General features: G+C 36.3%; 1 protein-coding gene across 1 annotated transcript in view; it reads right to left on the bottom strand.

Moving 5' to 3' along the window:
* Window positions 1-20,271, bottom strand: part of astn1 (astrotactin 1) — a 282,848-nt gene that overhangs the window by 124,043 nt on the left and 138,534 nt on the right. Inside the window, exons 13-14 of the mRNA XM_067364076.1 lie at window positions 8,808-8,974; window positions 3,507-3,701 (exon numbers count right to left, since the gene is read on the bottom strand). Coding sequence (XP_067220177.1) covers window positions 3,507-3,701; window positions 8,808-8,974 — 362 coding nt within the window. The remainder of the gene's footprint in view (window positions 1-3,506; window positions 3,702-8,807; window positions 8,975-20,271) is intronic.

Raw genomic sequence — 20,271 nt, 5'->3', positions numbered from 1 at the left:
AATATTATTATTCCTATGATGGCAAAGCTGAATTCTGTGTTTTAAAGTGTCAATCCAGGTGTCTGGATCCATTAAATCAAGCCAGATTGTGGCAGTCTGCTTAATCCTCTATATCTGTCCAGCACATTTATTGTGGGTGTATTGCAAAGGATTTGCATAATTTCTTTAATAAATGAGGCACTAAAACAGCACAAACAGTGCATACAAATAAATGGCATGTTACTGAATACAATTTATTCTTAGTGTATTCCTCCCTCAGGGTGAAAAAAACAAAACAAAACATACATTTAACCACAAAAATTAATCAACTGAAATCTTGACTTTTTCATATTAGCTCAGATAATCTTACCTTGATTAACAAAAAGGCATGCATTTGTCTCAGAACGCAATCAATCGGTCAATCATAAAACTGCTTTGTTTATCCGCACTGTTTACTTTAAAGATTTCCATTCCTCACCCTAGAAGATCAAACATTTCATTTCCTGCTGTTGCTTCTCCTGAGCACCAGAATTTCGACTATTTCCTCAGGTCTGAAATTAATTGTCGCAGCCCTGCGATACTCTTTGAAGGATTAATGAACTTGCCGTAACCTCCTTGTGTTCAGCTGAAGATCCAGTAGTTTCAGCTGGCCCAATTAAGCCCCATTTAAACCAAACTTGCTTATGGTCACTTTTAATTTACTTCTCGCTATTCCACATAATTAGAGCTCACATTAGGCCCAAGGATTCTCAAAAGGTGAAGAGAACAGCAGAGAGTAAGTCCTAGAGCATGAGGGCCGGCTGTGCTTTTCAAAGGCTGTCTAAACCCAACCTCTCTCCGGGTGCCTCCAAATGAGATCAGAGCTTCTGAGATTTAGCTCCTTGATAATATTAACTCTCCTCCCAGTATTTCTCCATAAACTCAGGCCTCCCTCATCCCCTACCATGCCAATCAAACCATCTGGAGTAAACGGATAAACTGCTGCAGGAAACTGTGTCTTTAAGTGTCTGTGTTTAATTTAAAGGCCATTGACAATTTTGCATGGTGACCTTTAGATCGAGCTGACCAGAGCACATCACAGGACTCTTTCAATTAAAGTAACCTTCAAAGAGTACTTTGTGTGTAGCTAGACAGAGATTCTGCTGTGCTGTATTTCAGCAGGATTTTTGCTTTTGTTAAATTAGCCTTGATGATTGGATAGTGTAAGTGCAGTGCATTTAAGAGCTGCTGTACAGTATATTTCAGATGAACATACTGTGTATAGCAGAATATACTGAACATACAGTTTATGCAATGGACTAGTACAATGTATAATAATATAATATAATATAATATAATATAATATAATATAATATAATATAATATAATATAATATAATATAATATAATATAATATAATATAATATAATATAATATAATATAATATAATATAATATAATATAATATAATTAGGGCTGTCAAAATAATGTGTTAATTTTGATTAATTAATCTGAGAAAAAATAACGCGTTAAAAAAAATAACGCAGATTAATCCATTCTGTATTGACTTTTGAACCTGGAGCCGTTCTCTGTCTTCAAAGTAAGCACCGTATTTGCACTCTCTCTACCTCACACATAATAATCTAAATCAGCTGACACAATGCTAAAAGTTTGTGAGACGAATCCATGTTTCACGAGGCGCATTCGGAGAATGTTTTTCCTGAATAACTGCTGGGTGTGAATAGTGCTCAAAAGAAGGTCACCTCATCTTCTCTGACAGGCGCCCTGCACGTGCAGCTGACATAAACCACACTTTCAGTAAACAAATAGAAAATCCTATCCAGTGGTGAAGTGTTTTCTGTGTTGACAAATCTTTTGCGAATTGTCCTAATGACAGTCGCGATTCGCACACGATGCGTCAACGTCCGCTAATGTCCGATTCGCGACCTAATGACTCATTTGAACAGATTCATTTTAATGAATCATGACAACAACTGATCTGTCCACACGGTCTATAATGAATCATTTACTCAAACAACTCTGAAATGAGAACATAACTGTGCTTACCCCATTTAGCAAGAGTGGTTAGTAAAAAAGCTATACAAAGCTATAAAATCCCTTTTTTTTTTTTTTTTTGCAAAGAGGGCAAGAAAGAATTACAGTGAGAGTGACAGGTACTTTATTGTCAGTATCGGGCTCGCAGATCACGTGGGTAGGGTTCTTTTTACCGTTTGTGTGGATGACCTGTCCAGACCTGGATGTCTGTCACCACCAAAGACCATTTTTGACCCAGGAAACCCTGCATTGATTTATTTGAATTGAAATATTCAATACTTTCACAGCAAAAATTATGTATGCGATTAATTTAGATTAATTAATCACAGAGTATGTAATTAATTAGATTAAAAATTTTAATCGATTGACAGCCCTAAATATAATATAATATAATATAATATAATATAATATAATATAATATAATATAATATAATATAATATAATATAATATAATATAATATAATATAATATAATATAATATAATATAATATAATATAATATAATAATATATTGAGTATTAGAGACTTTTTAGGGCCCGAGCACCGATGGTGTGAGGACCCTATTGTAATTGGTCAGTCAATTATTCTTCTTCCACGAAATTAATCACATTTTTAAACATGCTCAAAAACTCATGAAACTTTGCACAGGCATCAGAAGTGGTGAAAATTTATGTCTGCTATGGGTTTCAGAATTAGGTGTGGCAAAATGGCTCGATAGCGCCACCAACAAAATTTCAATTAAGCGCCCTTCGCTCTACATTTCACATATGGGTATGAAATTCGGTAGACACATGTAACAGCCCAATCCCTACAAAAAAAAAAAAAAAGTATCTTGGAGCAAAATCTGAAAACCCAACAGGAAGTGAGATATTTTGAATTTTCTCTTCCAAATTTGTGCAGTTATTTCTCCTGTATTTACTCGCTTACATGCATGTCACCCACTATTCACTGTTTTCCTAAGGCCACCGGGTGGCGGTGATCCCGGGTGCGAGGGCCCTTTCATTGCTGCTTGCAGCTTTAATATCAAATTGGTATTCTCACCATTATATAAAAGCCATATGGCACATTCGGTCAGAGACGTGCTGGGGCGGGTAGTGCACACAGTGTGGGTAATACTATGACTTCTAATTTCCTGATCACATCCTCCTCTCTTTTCCCTATCATAGCCTGTCACCTCTCCACTGTCCTCTCCATATAATTGGCAAAAGCTCCAAAATAAGCCACTGAAGGACATGTGCTATGGTTAACAGTTAACTCCACTTACCAAACCTAAACAACACCCCTTAAGCCTGTTAAGATCATTATACATTTATGTTTAATTTATATTTCCTAACTGAAAATAGGAACCACTGATTTAATAAATCAAAGAGAAAGATAAAGAGAAAATTCAACATCACATTTCACATTATCAGCACTATCTTGCTATTAAAAATGGGTGATATAAGTCATCTGTCACCCTTGGCACTGGTAAAATTAAGCACATTGTAAAAGTTCACCTGAAGGTGGCCTTCAGGATCTGTCCTGATGTAATCTCTTTGGTGTGGTTATTGTAGCCATAGAAGAGGTCCCCAAACACAGTCTGGTTGGCTGGGATGTCAGCTGTGTCCCCGCAGTCCACTCCCTCAGTGCAGGCTTCTGACAGCGGCTGACATGAGCGGCCGTCTGCTCCTCTCTTATAATCTTCAATACATCTACAAACATATGGCAATGAGAAGACATGAGAGCTAAAGGGACAGAAGAAAGGAGAGAAGATGTCTGCCCAAAGTAAGGTAATATACTTGCCATTGTTGGTCAAAAATTGTTTATATCACCAATTCATTCTTTATGATTTATGGAAACTTGTTTCCGCCACTGAATAAAAAATTAAAAAGGTAATTGCAACTTTTTATTTCACAATTCCAAATGACTTTTTTTCTCGCAATTGTGAGTCGGTTTACATTTTGCAATCCTGACTTGTTTCTCAGAATTGCGAGATATAAACCTGCAATCGCAAGTCATAAAGTCAGAATTGTGTGATATTAATTTTTTTTTTTTCACAGAATTGGACTTTATAACTTGCAGTTGTGAGTTTATATCTCACAATTCTGAGAAAAGAAGTCAGAATTGTGAGATAAAAAGTCGTAACTATTTTTTTTTATTTTTTATTCCATGGCGGAAATAATTCACATTTTTCATAATTTTAGAATAAATTACATTTTTCATAATTTTAGAATAATAGCAGTCCAACTATTATTCAGAAACAGCAACCTTTTTTTTTTTTTTTTTTTTTTTTTTTAAAGGGACCAACAACCAACCACTTCAAATCAAAATTATTTGGTGGTGAATGATTTGCTGCAACCATTATTTTGTAAAAAATAAATAAATAAATAAAGTAAAATAATAAAAAAAAAATGTTTAGTTTTCAAATGGACACATTAGCAGACATATTTCAAAATATCTAAAATGTAATTTTAAAGGACAGAACAGACAAATTAAATAGACAAATGTATAACTTTTATTTGATTCATGTTTTAAAATGAAGTAAGGTATTCCCAACATTGTGGGAATAAATTGTTCCCACAAGGACAGTAATACCATGTTTGATCTTGTGGGAAAATTTTTTGGTCCCCATGAGTGTTAAGTACAGTACAGTATAAAAATACGTTTATGGTAAGTCCCCATAAAACATGAAAACCCAATGTGTGTGTGTGTGTGTGTGTGTACCCCATATTTCCTATGTTATGGGGACCAAATATCCTCACAAGGATAGTAATACAAGTAAAGCCACTTATAAATCATATGGAATTAAGTTGTTTGAAATGTAAAAATGCAGAAAGTTTTCTGTTTTGGGTAGGTTTAGGGGTAGGGGATAACATACACAGTTTGTACAGTATAAAAAAATCATTATGTCTATGGAAAGTTTCCATAAAACATTGAAACCAGTATGCTTATGTATGTGTGTGTGTGTGTGTGTGTGTGTGTGCTTTTGTTTATATTACATTGTGGGGACCAAATGTCCCCATGATGTAATATAAACCTGAGTTCACCTACATCGTGGGGACCAGCCAGCGGTCCCCACAATGTAAATGGGTTTATAAATCATATAGAATGAGTTTTTGTGAAAAAGTAAAAGTTTGCACAGTTTCCTGTGAGGGTTAGGTTTAGGGGTAGGGGCAGGGTAGGGGGATAGAATGTACAGTTTGTTCAGTGTAAAATGCATTGAAGTCTATGGAAAGTCCCCACAATTCACAAAAACAAACATGTGTGTGTGTGTGTGTGTGTGTGTGTGTGTGTGTGTGTGTGTGTGTGTGTGTGTGTGTGTGTGTGCTTTTGTTTATATTACATTGTGGGGACCAAATGTCCCCATGATGTAATATAAACCTGAGTTCACCTACATCGTGGGGACCAGCCAGCGGTCCCCACAATGTAAATGGGTTTATAAATCATATAGAATGAGTTTTTGTGAAAAAGTAAAAGTTTGCACAGTTTCCTGTGAGGGTTAGGTTTAGGGGTAGGGGCAGGGTAGGGGGATAGAATGTACAGTTTGTTCAGTGTAAAATGCATTGAAGTCTATGGAAAGTCCCCACAATTCACAAAAACAAACATGTGTGTGTGTGTGTGTGTGTGTGTGTGTGTGTGTGTGTGTGTGTGTGTGTGTGTGTGTGTGTGTGTGTGTGTGTGTGTGTGTGTGTGTGTGTGTGTGTGTGTGTGTGTGTGTGTTTGTGTGCATTACAACTGTAGTCAAATGAAAAGACTTGAAAATGAAATGGAAATATTACAATATATATTGTATAAAGCAAATATTATGTATGCATTTGGATTCATAAATTGATGAAGTGTTATCAGTTTCTAGCCATGCATTTGTCAGACAGGCATTGCTTGGGTTCTAAACCATAAAGAGATAACTTCATAAAAAAGAGCAATGTGTAGTACTACTACAATAGTATAACATTCAAATCTACCCAGAAGTACAGGTAGTGATCTCACAGCATAGCATTCGTCATAAATTTAAGGTTGGCAATTCTTTTTATTTACTGCAAAACAGTATCACTCTAATAGTGACAGCACACAGGAGTCGTTTATATTTATGGAACTTTGAAACTTTGCTGTCATGTCTGCTCTGTACTACACAAGCAACAGAGAGAAAGAGGTGTCAGGGCTTAAACGCTCAGTCTCACTTCTCTTGGTAACATACTACAGTTTTAGAGGAAACTGTCATCAGTGTAGGTGAGACACATCCTCTCAGTTCCACATCCATAACAAAGACAACGATTTAAGTGGCTTCAGATTGCCTGTCACATTATCAGGATCTCCAGAGAAAAAGAGAATTATGCACATTTGTCACCTTTAGTTGGTGTGACGTGCTTATAACAGTCAGCGAATGATCTCTGAGACTCTGAATAGGTAAAAAAAAAAAAAGGTATTAGCAGGGAAGAAGGTGTAAGAAGGTTGCTATTAATTCATATTCTCTGCAGTTGGCATATGAAAGTTTGGAAGTTGAAGGAATAGTTAGTGATGTGTCATGTCAGAATAAAAGCATTTCCACCAATGATATGACCAGACAGAAAAATATTTGAGTTGAGTTACCTTAAAAAGGCATAATATACACACTACCATTTAAAAGTTTGGGGTCAGTAATTGAAAATAAAGAATATGCATTTTAATGTTTCAAAAGTAACAGTACTTTTCCATTGTTTAAAAAAAAAAAAAAATGTTCTTTTGAACTTTTTATTCATTAAAGAATCCTGGGGGAAAAGTATCATGGTTTTCACAAAAATATTAAGCAGTACAACTTTTTTTTCAAATTTGGTAATAACAAGAAACGTTTCTTAAGCACCAAATCAGCATATTAGGACAATTTCGGAATGATCATGTGACTGGAGTAATGGCTGCTGAAAATTTGAATCTGTTTTGACGACGCCATGGGAATGGTATACCAACTGCCTGTCCTAGTGTGAATCACTCTAGAACAGTCTAGGTCGAAAGCACTTGGGACCCAGGTGCAGAGTCCAAATCCAAACTATAAAATCTGACAAAATAGTGTAGGAAAGACCATGCTGCCACATCACACACCTCCTGGAGAGAAACTTCTGTCAGAAGAGCCTTAAGGTGATGATACACGGGGCAACTTTTTGAGCAATGTTGCCGGGCAATGTTGCTTGGGCACTTTCCCACTGAGAATGAGCAACAAATATATATCTGGATACGTTAGATCGGTCGTGGGCAATTTTTTGAGATCATCCAATCAGAATGTTAGCAGCCGATCACATGACCGGTTCGGAGATTTCAGAAAAAATTCAAACAAGATGGCGGCCTCTCAGCGGCAGTGGAGCGGAGAAAAGGAGTGTGAACCTTTATCTTTTTACGCTAGTAAGTTGTCATGCGTCAACCCAAAACAGGGAATTTACCTCATATATTGCTTAAAATACCAACAACTGTCCGAAAGTAATGTGTGTATGCTGTAATGAAGCTATTGAATGATTTCAGTTAAATACTAAAAAGACGGAATTTTTTTAAAGTCTCTAGTAGCGTAGGCTGTAGGGCGTTTGATATTTGAATAGCTTTTGATGCGATCGACGCAGGATCGAATCCGCCTTTTGCCGAACTCGCTCTTCTCCCTTTTCCTGTCACAAATCAGATCGGAAAGGCATTTATTTTTAATAAAAATTAAGAAAATATTTGAAAAGTTGAAATAAAGTGCCTAACAAGTGTTTATAATAAAGTATTTATTGAGTTAGCAATAGATTTGCTCCTCTCTGATTAGTTGCTGCCAACTGTCTGTTGCCCTAATTAGTTGCCCTGTGTCTCATCAGGTTGCCCGTTGACGGCAACATTGCCCAGCAACATTGCTCAAAAAGTTGCCCCGTGTATCATCACCTTTAGATTCCACCATACTTTTAGTAGAGTAGGCTCTCACAGCCAGAAGAGAGAAGGTTCACATGTCTTATGGGCCTTAGAGTTATAATAAATAGACAAGGACAAAAGACACAGAGAGCTTTCTGAAGGCACAGAAGCTGACGCTGTGTTGTTCCGAGTACCTTTTATAGCTTCAGTGGTACACCGTCACTGACATTAGACTTAGTTTGACATGTGCATAGAGTTAACATAGAGTTCCCTTAAAAGGGAACAGATATTTAAAACTACAATAATATTTTACAATATTACTTTTACTGTATTTTTGTTTAAATAAATGCAGCCTTAGCGAGCATAAGAGATTTCTTTGAAAAACCTTTTGAAAATCTTGCCCCTAACTTAAGACACTGTGTTTATTTTAAGTCCTGCAGTCACACCTAATATGCAACTTCTTTCCCATTTTCTCAGTATGTGACAAAAGATTTTTTTTAGTAAGCTACCGAAAAAGAATATAGTGGCTGTAAATTCAGCTTGCGCACATTGCCAACCACATTTTTTGCAGGTGAATGTGTGATGGTATTAGCATGTTTCAGCAAGTTCAGTTTTGCCAGTTCTTAATTTGAAGTCATGTTCATGCTCAATTTAAATATACATAGAGGCAGAAATGTGGGAACAGGTAAAAAGTGTGGCAATTTACACTAAGACAAAAACAGCCACCATGGATTAAGAAAGAATGTGTAAAATACGTTACTGTGAGGTGCTGGGAACTGCATGGATAAACAACCGAAATAACCAGGACATTTTTCAAAAGAAAACAGCAGAAATTCAGTCTTCAAAAATAGCAGGTGTAAATACCAGAACACTTCCTGCTGTTTTAAAAAAGCAAGACTGTGACCATGAAAGAAATATTTGTTGAGAAAGCCCTGTTAGCATGTCCAGTATGTGTGTAAAGCGTGTAATCTCACCCGCAGAACATCTGGATGTTGTAGAGAGTAGGGTCCTCCTCCAGAGGTGCCAGCTGCTGGAGGCACAGCTGCTCACAGCCCCCATTAAAGCCGTCAGAACAGTCAATGCCAATGTGGTGGTCATAGCAACCGGTGCCATCCTTCATCGGGCTCAAACCAGGAGGACACTGAGAGAGAGGGAATAAAAAAATCAAACATTCTCTGATGTGTCATAATATCCCTTTTCTCTTTGGTTTATGGCAATTATGGCTATAAACAATAATACATAAGCTGATAGAAGAGGTTACTGATTATTACTTTTGCCTTGTACTATTGTATATTTGTGTTAACATGTTAATTTTTGTTAAAGCTTTGAAATCTTGTTTTTGTTGTTAGTATTAATGATTTTACTAGGTACCACCAATGTGTAGTACAGGTCAGTCAAAGGGGATCTATTATTCCCCTTTTTACAAGATGTAAAGTAAGCCTCTGATGTCTCCAGAGTGTGTATGTGAAGTTTTAGCTCAAAATACAACAGATCATTTGTACAGCATGTTAAAATGGCCACTTTTGGTGGGTAAGCTTAAAACGTGCCGTTTTTGTGTGTGTCCCTTTAAATGTCAATGAGCTGCTGCTCCTGGCCCCATTTCAAGAAGAGGGCGGAGCTTCAAGAGCTCATGCTCCAGCATACCGTCAAAAACAAAACAGGACAATCTCACGCACTGAAACTGTCAGTAGCTGTGTTCAGACTTGTATGTTCGAACCGGAGTCAGACAATGATGCCTACAGAGCCAGAGAATAAATGCTGCATGGAGATAGAACAGGTATAGTTTAGTTTAATTATGGTTATAACTTATATTGTCATCTTGCTTTTATTTACTAGTACAAGCCTCCGTCTGAATGATGGCCAAAACTTAACTGATGAATTTTATGAAGTTTATTGTACCAAAAGATGAAGCGTTTGTTTTCACTCCAGAAAATCACAACAAGAGCTGAGGAGTACGCATTAAAGTCTTATCCAACTCTCTCACTCTCCATTGCATTATCATCAACATACAGAGGGAATTACACAAACACACTTGCTACAACTAACAGTAAACAAATATACAAAAAAACTGACACACCCTGATGAAGGCAAAATAGCCACAACGGAAATGTTTGGTCAGCGCTGCTCTGATGAATTAATCAGTAAAATAGTTTAGAAACTTAAGATACATGACTTACCAGCGACGTAATAACTGTGTGGTTCTTGAGATATACTTATAGTTTCGCTATTAGTAGACACACTGCTATTGTGAGAGACGAAAATGTGTCAAATGTGTTAATAACTGTATCAACGGTATTATTCTGCTATCAAGGCTCAAGCCTTCGTTAGTAGCTCTGAAATGCCGTTTTGGAATTAGCAACAGAGTGTTTTAAGGACAAAAACCTGACAAATGTCTTGAAACACAACATCGGAACAGAGTCCTGAAGTGTGGTAAGTGTAGTATAAGTGGAATAATTGACTCCGGGCCATTGAATTCTTCGAAAATAATGCACACCAGAGGTCTATAATAATGCATTACCACCCTAGTGGTACTTATTTTCTAAGAATTCAACATCCTGCCGTCAATTATTTCTTACTTATAGGGTGGTTGTATACACAAACTGCCAACACACATTTATGTTTAAACATGTAAAAATGAATTTTGCATAATAGGTCCCCTTTAATATACAGTAGATCCCCATGTTTGCCATTACCAAAAGAAGAGAGAGACAATATGGGGTCAGTGGGCAGCAAATATGCATATACATATTAAAAATATGTGTATTAAACATATGAGGTATATAGTGACATGAACCTTTCTGTGGAATAAAAAAAAAAAAAAAAAAAAAAGTGGGAATGGAATCAGGTCTAAAACCTAAATGAGGTTTTCCTATATCAATAAGATAATAGGAGTTAGACATGATGTACACTAGGTATTAGGAAACATACAAAACCATACATCATTTTATTTAATTGTTAATTTTAAAAATAACACTTCCTAACACTGAAGTTACACTTCCTTCCATGCCTGTTTTCTCTGTTTTTCCCCAAGCTAGGGATGCCAAGTTCACACAATGTTTTCTGTCAGTTTTTGGCTTCAAAGGGGATTTGACAGGTTGATTTTTAGCTGCCTGCAAAATGGGATAAATGCGCTTTCACACCTTAAGTTATAAGCTTCATACCCTCTTTCTTGCGGCGGGTGCCCATACAGTAGATTCAAGATGCTTACATGAAATAACCTGCAAGTGTTGAGAAATGTTTTCCTGCAAAAGAACTGCTTCCTAGGTAATAAAGAATGCAACTGGAATACTTCATATTTTGGTTACAGTGAAATTTCTACAAAAGAACAAGCTGCTCTACAATTAGTCACTCACTATTCAAAAATCAGTAAAATGAGAGGTTGAAAGGGCATAATTTGTGATCACAGTGGGTGTTGATTCACGACTACACAGCTGTTATAATAAAAATGCATTAAGAGAGAGTAAAATTGTATAGCTCTTTAACAAAATTACTAAAGTAAAGACACTTTATCCTATCTTATAATTAAATGGCTAATAATTTTGGTTTTACAACGCCCTTAAAGAAAAAAAGAGACAGAAATAACAAATCGGTCCATCTCATCAATATACAAACTTCACCACCTCGTTTCCTCAGTTTCTTCAGTGGCAGGTTGGGTGCAAAACACACATTTTCTGACCGCTACCTTTTCACTTGACCTCATTCGTATGAGGTATCAAAACCCAGATGTTGGTAATGCATCTTAGTAGCACATCTTGTCCCTGGATGCATCCGTATTGATTTTGTCAGTAAGCTACAGCTGACAAGACACCTGATTTATTACCAGCAATGTAGAGAGCACAGGGCACTGAGTCTCTTAACTCATCTGTGGCAGATTCCTTAAATCACAAATTCCCAGTTTGATCAGCTGAACAGAGGACATTATCAAGGAAAGGGGAGGGTTGTTCGACAGAAAGCAAATTTCTCACATGATTTAACTGCTCATCCTCGTTTGACATTATGACAGTGCTTTAAAGGTGCACTGCAGCATAAAAATAATCGATGTTTACGTTCAGCTCTTCCAGGTTCTACATCAGAACGCTGGCTCATTATTGGCCGACTCCTGCATCAGCGTCACATGCATGCATCATGCTGCTCACGTGAACAGCGTCAGCCAATCCTGAGCCAGTGTTCTGATGTAGAACCTGGAAGAGCTCAACTTAAACAGTGTAGGAAAATGACAAAGAAGAGAAGATATTGTTAAATAAAGTAGTTATTTTTGTTTTGTACAAAAAGTATTCATGTCGCTTCATAACATTAAGGCTGAACCACTGCAGTCACGTCGACTGTTTTAACGATGTCTTTAGTACCTTTCTGGACTTTGAATATGTTGGTTAAATTGTTGTTTATGGAGGAGTCAGAGAGCTCTCGGATTTCATCAAAAATATCTTAATTTGTGCTCAGAAGATGACATGAAGGTGAGTAATTAATGACAGAATTTAAATTTTCGGGTGAACTAGCCCTTTAACTCTAGACTGTATAGGAAAACCATGGCAAAAGTTTTTTTGTACATGGTACATTTTCTTCAATAGCCTCTTTAGTGGGCTAAAATGCAAAATGCCTCAGTGCCAACTGAGTTCAAATACATATTTACGGTGATTGATTCTGCCTTCTATTCCAATCTTTTCTTTGTGACCAGATTTAAAAAGAATGGATGAGTCAAAGCATTAGTGTGAGGAAATGGGCAATTTATAATAATTATTTAAAATGCACTGCTCAGATTTGAAGAGAATGAGTTATCAAGGAAAGCGTGCATGAAAATAGCTGGAACATAGCTTGTCCAATTCACGAAAAAAAAAAAAAAAATCAGCAAATTTGTTCTGGAATGCCCTTGCGTCCATCTAACAGTGAATAACGCAATTCCTGAGTCATAGTTCAATATTATTGCAGTCTTCTATCTGAGCTCAAAGCATTCTTGATTGAAAAGCACTTTGTAGCGCAGAGGACATGGTGAGACAGTTAATGATGCCAGAGAAGTCATGAAGGTTTTAAATTCAAGATAAACTGAAAAAGCCCTGAACTACTGAGCCTTTTAATCTCATTTCCAAATGGGGATCTAGTCCCACAGCTTTCCAAAGCTTAAGAGAATTGCCCATGTGATTTTGTCATATAGGAACAAATCCCTTTCAGACTGTCGGATAAGCTATGCAAATCTAAAAACTGCCAAAATGCCAGAAAGGAGGGAAAGAACAAAAGAGACAGAATATTTATCCAATTTTTTTTTTTTTTTTTCATGAGAATAAAGAATAATAGCCCTGAAAAATAATCATAGTTACAGATAAAAACAGCTGTAATATTGTTCTTAACATAAAAACCGCAGACATATGAATTATTGATTTTTAGACATGCACTGCATCTGTAAATCTGAAAACTGTCATGAACAGTTGCTATAGAAACATAATAACACACACACACGCACACACACACACACACACACACACACACACACACACACACACACACACACACACACACACACACACACACTACAATTCAACATTAACTGGGCTGAATTGTGCCAATGTGGAAGACTGGCAGGTTCTTTGTTTCTTGACACATAAACCCATGCAGAAAACCACAAGGTTTATGAATTACTGACATGCAAAAACGTCCAAATGGTTAGATTGTGCACAACCAAGTGTTATTTAAACCCTGATAATTAAACAACAGGTTGTCATCATTTTTTTAACAGTTTTGCACTGCCCACTGACTGCTACAACAAAGCAACGATCAAATCAGTGTAATTAAACTGTAAAAAGCTAAAATGTAATTTAAGAAAGAGAGAGCCAGAATTATAGCAACAATTATTTTTTTACTAATAACATTACATTTAATTAATGTCAAAGTTAACAAACTAGTTAAACAAAAAGTGCAAAAAAAAAAAAAACTTCCTGGTAAGATTTTTGCAAATACAGTAGAATATTTTTCTTCTCATTCAGTATGGCAATGGTCAACCTGAAAGTCAGTCATATTACAAATCTTGCTTTAGGGACTATAGCTCGCTACATTAGCATGGCCAAGTATCCCTGCTGGCCCTGACTGTCCTTCTATAGCAGATAGTCACAGATATGGATACAGTCCTTTTGATCCTGGGAGGAAAGGAAAAAAACAGTGGTGTTTTCTCCCTGCTGAGCATTTGGATCACTCCCACAGAGTCTGCACTCAGGAGACCTCTGCCAAGTATTGACTAGGAACTCAGAAGTGCTTAACAGCCAGAACATGATAGGAGACAGAACAGCTTTTGAGGAGATAGTGAGGGGGTTGTCGATGGAGAGATGGAATGCATCAGTAAGAAGCAGAGAACTCTACTATCAGTGGATGACCTGAACCTAAACATACTCAGGTTATAATGATTATTTCATTTTATTTATTTATTTTATTTTTTTAAAGGCACAATATGTAGGTTTTTACCACCAAAGGTCACATTTTCAAAACAATAATAAAAGCGAAGTTTGATGACGCTATGAAGGAGAGTGGAACGATGGGAGATGTCGTTTTCACCATCCAAGCATGGAATTCACAAACCATGTTCACGGATGAGGAAGTGAATTAGTTTGATCACACTTTTTTATGTCATCATAATGAATTAGCTGCAAGGAACGTGAAATGTAATGCTATATTAGCCTGTTACTGATACAGTATGTGACTATTTGCCAAATGATTTGGTGGGTCAATACCAAGCGGCATCCTCCCCCCATTTATCTTAAAGCAAATACAGAAGATGACTTAAACTGCAATTCATCAATTGGCCACTAGAGACATTCTTCAAAAGAGAGCAAAATCTCATTGAGTCCCATGTTAAAATGCCCAACTTTACAGCAGAAAAAAAAATGTTTACAGCCTGGTACAAATTGTGGTTTTGATCTATACAACTAATTTTGCCCTTCATGACAACTCTGAGCTGGGTGAATTTTTTTTTTATAACTCATCCATTTAAATTATATTAAGCCTTAAAGTTCTGCATAATCAAGGGTGTGGCCACTTGAGTGACAGGTGGATTGCCGCTGAAGTTCAAATTTACTAAAAGTAAATTTGAACAAACCCACAGTATTTGCAAGTAATGGCTAAATATTTTTGTGCAACACATACTGTGTTTAATTTCACTACAATAGACTTGGTCACCAGACTTGATAAAAAGCGTTACTGAAGTACAAATAAAGTGCAATATAACTGTATCTGTAATTTCATCAGAATAACCCACATAGAATTATGTACAATTATGAACACTTGATAGCTTTTCAATCTGAATCAGCTGTCACGTCATATCTGTATCTCGCATTATTTATGTGCTATTATTGACATTCATATCTATTCAGATCATCTGTACATGACTATTACTTCTACAATAAATAATATATATTTGCTTACCTGTCTATTAAAACATGCGAAAAGTCGCGAAGTTTGTCGCAAAGCTCTCTCCATTGTTTTATTTCTCCATTTGTCCCAAAGCCTGCTTGACTTAGATGATCTATTTTTGATTTTTTTTTTTTTTTTTGATTTTCTGTACTCGCCAATGAATAATCGTTATTCATGATAACTGAACGACACAACTGTGGCGTGCTAGATGCTGTATAACCAACACTTTTGCATTGCCATCATTTCTACAAGCAGAAACCCAGGATAGCGCGGATATTACATCATTGATAGGCGACAATGAAAAGGGATGAGAAAAGAATTTCTCTGGATTTACAAATTCTCTGGAACTTTTGGGATAATGCAAGTACACAACTGCATGAAATATATCACACTGTGCAAGTTGTTTATGGATATTTTATTAAAAAATCTTACATATTGTGCCTTTAATGCATATTTACCACAACTGCTCAGCTATGATAATTTTTTTTTTTTTACTTTTTTTTTTTCCCAAATATATACAAATATTTTAATTAATATGAATAAATATTTTTAAATATATATTTTTAAATATTTTAACATTTTGTTTAAATTTTTCTGCTTATAGGTCATTGGGCATAAATCCCCTAGAGCACAAATGTATTACTTATGGAATTCATTGCCATTCTGATTTTATACAATGGAATCACATTAACATAATTCATTCATATACAGCTATCAGCAATACCAAAAAGTCTCTGTTGAACAAGCTTGGCTGGCTCGCTTAGATCTAGAGAGGATCCAATTTGTTTTTCATGTGGACGGCTGGACGGACGACGGGCACCCCGATGTGTCCCACAAAAGCACTCAACACCTAGTGTGCTGGAGGGAAAGGCACTAATTAATCACATCATCATTTAGCGATTATCAGAGTATTTTCAAACTAGTGCACTGTTCCTCTCCCCAGGAGTGCTATACATCAGCTAGACAGAGCAGATCGGAACGAGTCCGCTCACGCAGGCTGCGATATTAAAACACAGAAGCAGCAGTGGCACTGCTGTCTTCAGACAAGGTGTTAATTGATTAGGGGGGGGATGAGGCTCTCTGGGGGGCCCGTAGCAGGCTCTTATGATTGGACAGATTGAAGCATCATTTTTATAGCTTCAGTCATCTGTTAATTACAAAACATCAAGCTATGGGCTCAACAGAAGGGTGTGTTCTGAATTAGAGGAGCAGGATGAATTTAGAGTTGAAATTTCTGCAAAATATTGAGGAGGCGATAACATCTGTTTCATTAGCATTAGGTTTGGGGCTGTCCATCCAGCTTTACCTGAAGGAAATATCAGTGCTTGCAAGGTAGCAAAAGAATATATGAAAATCGATGTAAGACAGAAGAGATTAATCAATCACATTTCAGTATGCAAATACATGTAAGAAAAAAGACCCAGTAGAATTTAGTGTCACACCTCATCATATTCATCATAAATCCATCCTTACAATTTATTTACATTAGCCAACATCTCATGAGTATAACACAGAAAACTCAAGAAATTAATGTGTAATGTCTAATATCATCTATTAGGGGTGTAACAGTACACAAAACTGGCGGTTCGGTACGTACTTTGGTCACAGTTCGGTGTTGGTTCGGTACAGGAAGGGAGAGAAAACTAAACATAAAATTGCTTCTTTTTGTTCTTTTTTATTAAACAGTGGTTTATTGAACAAATTGTGTATCTCTCTTTAAATAAATTAAATTAGGCTATAATTCATATTTTCTTAAGGATAAAAAATCTATCTCAGCTAATGCTATAAACTATATACAGGAAGCCTTCCTTGCATATAATATTAAAGGTTACAATTAACAACAGAGCCCAAACTATTAAACTCAGTTGCTATTTATTTTTAGATATAATAAACAACATTCAAATAATAATAAAAAAAAACATGTAAATTGAACAGGTTTAAGGCAGGTTTTGCATTAACTAATGCTGTTTTTCTCTGTTTGCTTTTCGACACTGGCCCTTCCCCTCAGCACAAGTTTGGTATCGTTGTAAAGTGCAGCATTCCAACTTTGTGAATATTTATAGGGAATTCTTGATGGCATGAGTCTGAACCAATGAAATTTGATTTTCAAACTCATGCTGATGTAAACAAAATGATCGTACTCGCGCTGACTGATGCACCTGAAGCGCAAGCACAAAGACGCCTCGGACAGCGCGCGATCGTGATATACACAGAATTACAGTATTTCAAAAAATCTGACTTGGTGAGTATTCACGCAAAACATTATCTGTTATGTTAAGTGAACATTTGGTTAACTGTTGGGGAAAAACATCAGATGTGTAATTTTATATTAGATACATGTGGTGGCCTACAGTAGGTCTTAATATATAGGTTGCCTGTTGCATTAATGTTAATCAAACAATTGTGGAATTAATATTTTTTCCTATAGATATGGATTTTGACTTGGTTTGTGCCAAATTTGGTGGTATTACCAGGGATTTTAAGACATGGTTGCTAGGTGATTTTGTTTTGGAGCCTTCAGAAAACTTTAACTCGATTTTTCTCGAAATTGACTTTGCTGACTCTATCGATTTCAAACAGGTGTAGCTCAGTCATTTTTTGTAGGATTGCAACAAATCATAAATCATTTTGAAGGTTTTTTAAAAAAGAATGTAACTGGATTAATAAGAGAAACGGCGAAAACGCGAGTAAAACTAACAAATTACCCTAAAAGTTGGACTCAAAAGTGTTTCTTACAACTTGTCAAATAAACCTAATCCATGGATATTGACATGCAGCCTGGAGTCGTGTTTCCTGGCATTTATATGTGCCTGATTTGACGCTGGGGAAATACACAAATCTGAATATTTTATATAACTACAATATAGGTAGGTTTAAATCCGAGTAATCACTTATATCAATGTTATATCGTCATATTGTCCAACCCTAAAACATATAGTTTTATAGTATAGTTTTTGACAGTGTTGTTTATTTAAAAACACCCAATTATGCAGAATATAAGATGGAAAATATTTAATTGATGAGTCGTCAACATAATATATAACAATACAATATATAAGGTATGATTTTACCGCAAAATCCAACAATTCGACACAAAATGATAATTGCAAATCCATGTTTCTCTGCTGGAGTACAGCTGTTTCTGTGAATTTCAGCGATCCATTTGTTTCTTTTTCTGTTGCTTTCTCTAGTTTTTAAATATATACATCAGGGTTTGTGTCAAATCTATTTGTACAGTCAATCACAAAGCTCTTTCCCGTTTTGAATGTGTTTGTGTTTTTCGCGACATTCACGCTGAAAACCAATGCTGCTGCTCAGTCTTTTGCCACTCAGCGTGCGTGACCGCAGTCCTAACGGTCGACGGTGACGTCACGTGCATACCCTCTATTGTGGCGGTTAGCAAACAGCATTGCATTACAGCACGCGGCCCCTTCTGGATTGGAGTGTGGATCGCCTGTGACTGTATGCACCAAACTGTGACATCTGTAGCATGACAGTGCAGGATGAATACATTTACCGTTACACCCCTATCATAAACAAATGTGATTCTAGAGTAATTTTAAAGATAAAGTGTTACAAAATGAGCTCACTGGAAATAACAGACGATGATAATTGCTATATTATTATATTATAATTTGATCTGCCCATCCTCATTTTGCTCCTATGATTTTCCCCCATACAATACAAAGAAGCATGGCTTTCAGGTTTAGTTGCAATTTTGACTGATTTATTAAAATACTATGCATATATTTGGTCATGACTCGAACACCAATCAAAAACTACACTAATTACACTAATTTAAAGAACCATTATGTTGTTAAAAAAATCTCCTTTGGATAAAAATGTCTGCTAGATGATTAAAAGTAAATGCAAAACAAAACAAAACAAAACAGAAAGATGCATGACACCCATTGTCAATGAGTATTCATATGCTTCATTGAAAATACAATCAATGCAAACATCTCTCAAATTAAACAAAATGATAGACATAATATATCCAAATATCCAATAAGGCTTGCATTGAACACGCACCTGAACAAACCCTGATTCGCATGTTTTTAAACGTGAGCGGGAGATCATGAATGAAGTGAGTGTCAGTAAGATGGATGAGACACAGCACTTTTCATAAACCCTGGCTGAAACAATCCTCCCATCAGCATGGCCAGCCAAACACACTAATCATGGCGCATGCCAGATTGAGAAATCAAACACTTTAAGCGTACCTCAGCCAGATGGTGAGTGAAATCAGAGACCCTGCCTCATTTCATGGCTGCTTAACAGCCACAAGTGAGGAAGAGAGAGTGAGTGTGATGTAAAAGAAAAAGCAATGGAAGAAACAAATAAGATTTCCCATGGTAAGCGAAATAAACTCCTTCGGCAGACAAGGAAGGCCTAACTTATAAAAGTAAATGCTTTTTATAGAAATTGAGTACAAGAGGGTGTTCTTTCTTCACATTTGCAGAAACACTGTGAAGTTTATGATGGTACAGGCGTAGAAATGGATCATTTTATCTCTGTTTTGAGTCTATGATAGTTTGTAAACAAGTAAATAGAGAAAGCATCAAACGAGAGATAAGAAGAGGGCTGGAAGTGGCAGGAAAGGAGATAAGTGTGTAATTCCAAAGGGTGACAGACAGACAAGGGAACAACTCAAATAACTGGGGTTTAACATACATGCATATATATGAAGAGCTCTTTTCCAAAACACGATAAACGCCAAATAAAAAAAAATGAGTTTGTCGTGCCATTTTGCAGTGTACCGGACCAATTCTCTCCTCCATTAATGTTTCATGCCAGATCACTATATTATCCTTGTTTAAAATGTACTGCAAGATGCAGTTTCTTTCCAAACCGCTATAAGCGCCGAACCTGTTTTTTAGCCTAAATGTGATATGTCCAGAGGTGGAAAGTCCAGGGGTCAGAAAGTAAAAGTCCTGCCATATTTTTGTTTTGTTTTATGTTAAAGTTAATGAGATAAATAAGTGATTAATTGAGTGATGATTGACCATTATTGAAGACACCTGATGATAACAAGCAGAATCACCA

Source organism: Chanodichthys erythropterus, chromosome 16, assembly GCF_024489055.1.
Source record: "Chanodichthys erythropterus isolate Z2021 chromosome 16, ASM2448905v1, whole genome shotgun sequence".
Lineage (NCBI taxonomy): Eukaryota > Metazoa > Chordata > Actinopteri > Cypriniformes > Xenocyprididae > Chanodichthys > Chanodichthys erythropterus.
This window is presented reverse-complemented; position numbering and strand designations above follow the sequence as displayed.